The sequence below is a fragment of the Carassius gibelio genome, chromosome A23, assembly GCF_023724105.1.
Source record: "Carassius gibelio isolate Cgi1373 ecotype wild population from Czech Republic chromosome A23, carGib1.2-hapl.c, whole genome shotgun sequence".
Classification (NCBI taxonomy): domain Eukaryota; kingdom Metazoa; phylum Chordata; class Actinopteri; order Cypriniformes; family Cyprinidae; genus Carassius; species Carassius gibelio.
Window position 1 is genome coordinate 7,812,469 of NC_068393.1, and position 5,414 is coordinate 7,817,882.

At 38.5% G+C, this 5,414-nt stretch overlaps 1 protein-coding gene across 2 annotated transcripts; it reads right to left on the reverse strand.

The window, feature by feature from the left end:
• Window positions 1-570: 570 nt before the first annotated feature.
• On the reverse strand, window positions 571-4,985 carry LOC127944308 (nuclear factor 7, brain). 2 transcript variants are annotated; one of them, XM_052540194.1, is made up of 6 exons: window positions 4,353-4,985; window positions 4,139-4,222; window positions 3,309-3,539; window positions 3,191-3,213; window positions 2,985-3,103; window positions 571-2,916 (listed from the first exon to the last, which is right to left on the reverse strand). In XM_052540194.1, exons 1-6 carry the CDS (start codon window positions 4,728-4,730, stop codon window positions 2,423-2,425), a joined length of 1,329 nt encoding a protein of 442 aa, XP_052396154.1. In that variant the 5' UTR covers window positions 4,731-4,985; the 3' UTR covers window positions 571-2,422. The 2 variants fall into 2 exon arrangements, with proteins under 2 accessions (XP_052396154.1, XP_052396155.1); XM_052540195.1 differs by having other exon boundaries at window positions 587-2,895.
• Window positions 4,986-5,414: the final 429 nt, after the last annotated feature.

Genomic DNA, 5,414 nt, shown 5'->3' on the forward strand with positions numbered 1-5,414 from the left:
GCACTCTTGTGCATCCAGTGGAGACATAATTAAAGTTTATAATGACTTATACTGTGTTTTTGCACGTTGCGTTGCATATCGCGCTGTGTAAACAAAACCATGTCTGCATTTGAGATCGGAGAAAGAACAAAATGTGCTCAAAACTCATGTTTGAATCATCAGTGGCAAATCCTTTAAATATGTTAACGTACTTACAGACTGTGAGTCAGAAGCATGGCATTGTAGTCTTCTCTCCCAGGATCAGGAAACATCTCAATATTTGGGTTGAACTGTTCTGGAAGAGTGTTGTAAATACAACTTAATCACTGATTTCCAGTTGTGTCCTCTTTCGGAAGACCAAACAAAGTAGTAGCAACAGCGAGAATCAAAGTTAAGCTTTCTTTCTTTGTGAACATTTGGGCGGCGTAATGCAAATCTTCCCACATCGTGATGTAGACATTGAGGACATTTTTGAACGAGGCATTTAGGGGGGCGTAGACGAGTCTAAACTTTGATGAAGAATACCTCTTTGGGTTTGAGACTTAAGTCTTCTATCTATTCACGAACGGCTTGTAACACTCCTAAGAGAATGGAAAAACTTGAAAACGCATCGTAAGAGCCCTTTAAGGTTTTTAGAGTGACTGTGTCAGCGAGTTTGATGCTGGGTTGGAATGCTGGAATCTCACGAGGCCTGGAATGGGATTAGTGTTTTTAACAAGCGTGTCTAATGAGGGTTTAATATGTCAGTCAATGAACAGAGTCGCCACCAAACCTTTCTGACCTTCTGTTACACTTCTTGACTGTACTGTTTCAAAAGTAATTTGACCAGGTTTAGAGTTACACAGAACTGCTAAATGAGCAAACAACATCAGATCATTTTAAACCTGCTTTTTATTCATTTGTACTGCATATTAATTTGAACTAAAATGTCTAATATATAGTGTTATCATAGTTCAGTGTGTTCATGTTGTATCCCAAACCTTAGAAAGCAGAGTGTTATATAACAAGGTAAAGGGTCTTTTATAGCAAGGTGAAAAAAATAAAAAAAAGAATAATGATTATTAGATCCGGATGTGTCTGTGTGGATGAGTAAGATGAACATCCCTAGTTTACTTCCTAGTTTACAATCTGTTCCTGCTCCCCTTATGCTTATCTGAACACTATCCAATTTTTTTCGACTCTAACTGTGAAAATAAATAAATAAATAAATATGTTGCTGCTTCAGCTGATCTCTGGCTCCGGTTTCAGCTGGCACTGTGTGCTATTATTTTATAAAATAAAATGAGAAAGAATCAAGTGTCCAGAAAATAAGCTTAGTTCTTTCACAAATAAAACTCTTCTCAAGGAAAATATCCGCCGTTCTCCTTCTAAAATAAAAGTCTTCCCTCAGGAATTCTCCTAAGAGTTTCAAAAACCAAAAGATCTGCACAGAAAACACTGCAAATGTTGCCTTGTTTCACAAGCAACAGATAGCCATGGGTTTGAGTGTTCATATTAAATTCTTCAAAATATCCTTTCATGCTAGCACAAGAAAGAAATTAACACAGCTTTCAGACAACATAAGGGTGAGTAAATAATGACAGAATTTTTATTTTTGGGGTGAACCAACGATCCTTTCATGACAAGCAGAAGAATGGTTAGTACTGCTGCACACATCTTATATCCAGGATCACATCCGTTTTTTTCTCAGCGGTTTACTTTCACTTTAGACATAACCAGCTGTGTTTATATGTAAACCTTTTTTTTTTTTTTTTTTTACTGTATTGGAGCAATCAAACTCGAAAGATAACTTGGTCCATAATCAGGTGCTGTTTGACAGGATTTTTAGTGTGTGGCTGTGTGCACGCTTCATAAGATATAAAAAAAATATATGTGATATGTGATTTAAGACAATTTCAAATAATGAATGCACATTTTGCAAGACAATAGGATGCATTTTGAATGTCCAGTATTCCTCAAATAACATTACAGTCCAGTCTCGTCTAGTTAACGAAGACGCGGCATAAATTTCGTCATAATTTCGTCTTCAGATTTTTTTTATCTCGTCAATGTCTCGTCTTAGTCACAGAAAATTTTTCCGTTTACGAATATTTTCCGCCGTCGTCTTCGTTAACGAAATAAACACTTCCAAACTGATAATCATTTCACAGCACAAACTAAAAAAGTGACAAAAAGTGAAAGTGACATGACATTCAGCCAAGTATGGTGACCCATACTCAGAATTCATGCTCTGCATTTAACCCATCCAAAGTGCACACACACACACACACACACACACACACACACACACTCCTCAGTCGTGGTATGAGGGTGAAGAGAGCACTGTACATTACACTCCCCCCAACTACAATTCCTTACGGCCTGAGACTCAAATTCAAAACCTTTGGATTACGAGTCCGAATCTCAAACCATTAGGCCACAACTACCCCTTCCCCCAACTCAACTATAAGATCTTCAGATGAGAAAAGCTATAAAAGAATGGAAAGACGGTCTCAGTGAAGGTGGTTGTGAACGTGTATAGGTTAGTGTTAGATACAGGATCAGAGAAAGACACCGTTCCTCTGTCGAAGTCCAGCTGAACTCTCACCCGCTCCAGCTGTTGTTCGACAGGAAAACCAGACTCTTCAAACAGTCTGTGCTGCACACTCCACACACCCCTGTCAAAGAAATCATAACCCTTCCTCTGGTTTGATGCCGTGGTTACTCCAAGGCCCCAGGACGAGCTCTCTTTGACGTCCACGTCCCAGCAGTGCGTTCCTGAGTTAAACCCCTCTGAACCCAGAACGCAGGAGTGCTCGTCGAATCTCTCTGGATTATTAGGAAGCGCTTGACTGTTGGTGCTGCACACCAGACTGGTCAGATCATCGGACAAGAGGAGACCTGGATAAGCAGTGTTGGGATCCAGAATCACAGGAGCTGTTGAGACACAATCAACAGCTGCTTTCATTCATATAAAAGATCAGATCTCGGACGATGACCTCAGAATCACTTTTCTAAAGACTCACTGTTTTGGACAACGTCTTGCATCTTCTTCCAGGCTCTGAATGGCAGGTTTCCCAGGTAATGTGCCACGTCTATCAAAGCTCCAGAAGCCAGCTGTGGATCCGACCGAAAGCTCTGGACTCTGGAGGAACATTCAGAAGTCAGAACTGTAGCGGCTTTGTGACGTGTTCAGAAACAGAGACACGAGGGAAGAGAACAGATCACTCACCTCTCCATCGCATCCGGAAAGTTCTGGCAAACAAACAGAAAATGTGTTATCTCTTCCAATAATCAATAACTGAATCAGTGATCAATCAATCAATGAATACCATTTTCTGAAACCAGACCTTTAGAAACAACACTTGATTGGCATTCATCATCTTCTCCAAGTCTGTGATTGTGTGTGAAAGAGCTGAGATGTGTCTGTTGATCTCCTCGAACTTCTCCTGCATCATCTGATTCTTCCGCTCTTTTTCCTCCCTCAGCGTGGTGAGTGCAATCTCTTCTTCATCTCTGAGAAACTGATGGAGCTTCTCAAACTCCAGGTTAATCTGACGCTCCGTGTGCTCCGCCTGACACTGAAATGAAACCAGATTCACTTTGATCATTTACATCCAAGTGTGAACAAGTGTGCATTCTATTAAATGCATCCTTGTAGTGTACTTCAAATCTTACAAATGTATTTTTAAATCGTACAATACGTATAATATTATTGAAATAAAGTGTATTATAATGTCAAAAAAATGTATATAATTTTTATAATGTTGAAATAGAGGTTTTACTTTAAAGTAAAAATTTAATCATTAGATTTTAATCAAGTTTTGTCATGCTTTTTAAAGAAGTACATTCATTTTGATGTGTTGACTAACATACTAAAGCACATGTAGAATTTAAAAACATGTATTTGAAAACTTATTAACTTATATTCTTAATTCTAATGCACTGTATTCTAAATAATTATAACAATTTATTTTAATATATTCTAAAATGTCCTGAAGAAAGTTGAAAGTTCATGACCATGGGGTTAATGAAAAAAAAACCTAAATTTACCAAAAATTTACACTTAATCAGAAATTACTGTAAACGGAATTTATTACATTAATATTAAAAATCGTAATTGTGTATAGATACTTTACAGCTTTAATGAAAATGTATTTGACTTGCTGTGTATCCTCACCTGAATGTGTTGACATATTTTCACACACTCTTCTTTGATTTTCTCTCGGTGTTTAAGTTTTTCTTGTAAGGATTTCAGCTCTTCCTAGAATTGCATAAAATACAATATAACAAGAGAATACAGTCATATGTGAATAAATGCTGAGTGCATGAATGTGATGATATCTGTACTTCACTATTTCGTTATTTATTGAAAGAGGACGCATTTGTCCTACCTTGTGAGATGAAACTACTTCACTGATGGGTCTGAACGTGTGATTGAGGTGTTTCTGTGAGTCTCTGCACACTAAACACACAGGCTGTTTGTCCTCCAGACAGAAGAGCTTGAGTTTCTCACCGTGTAAACTGCAGAGCTCCTCATTTCTTTCCTTCTTCAGAAATGACTCACACAAGTTTTTTAACACAAGATTACATGGAGGATCATCCCTTGAGGATCTTCTCCAGCAGACAGGACACTCCCGAGTGGTCTTGGTTGTCCAGAACTGTTGAAGACACTCTTTACAGAAACTGTGACTACATGACAGAAGAACGGGAGCCCTGAAGATCTCACAGCAAACCGGACACGAAATGTCCTTTACAGAGAATGAATCCATTTTCACTGTTTGAGAAAGAGCTCCAGCAAACTAGATTTCACGTTCACTTTCTGAAGGCTTTCAAAAACACCCAGGAGAATCACACAGATGGTGTTAACGCTTTTATCGCGACATTGAGAAAAGACAAGCTGAGATAGTTATAAGTCCGTGCCAGGGTCTCTCGTCACCTTTGGGGGTTAAAAACAATGTACGAAGACATTATCAGATTATTTTCCCGTGACGAAGCTTGACGTGGCTTCCTTTTGTTTTGAAGCACGAAGCCAGGGAGGGACACATGGAGCCAAAAGCGTTTCACTTTCGTTGCAGCCTGACAGAACCGCTTTTGACAGGGAGCCACAGTTGCTGTATTAAACATCGAGTCTTTTCAGTGCGTGAAGGTGAAAAAAAGAAGTGCCGCCAACCCCTTATTTATTTATTTATATTTAATAATTCTCTGTGTTTGTTTTGGCGCAGCTGTGCATTATCTCATGTTAAAATTTAATTCAAAGACTGCAATTAAAGGGTCATATGATGCTATTTCAATTTTTATTTCTCTTTGGAGTGTTACAAGCTCTTGGTGCATGAAGAAGATCTGTAAAGTTGCAAAGACTAAAGTTTCAAATCCAAAGAGATATTCTTTATCAAAGTTAAGACTCAGCCAAGCACCCCTAAAGCTGCTTAAACACGCCCCCACATGTCTACGTC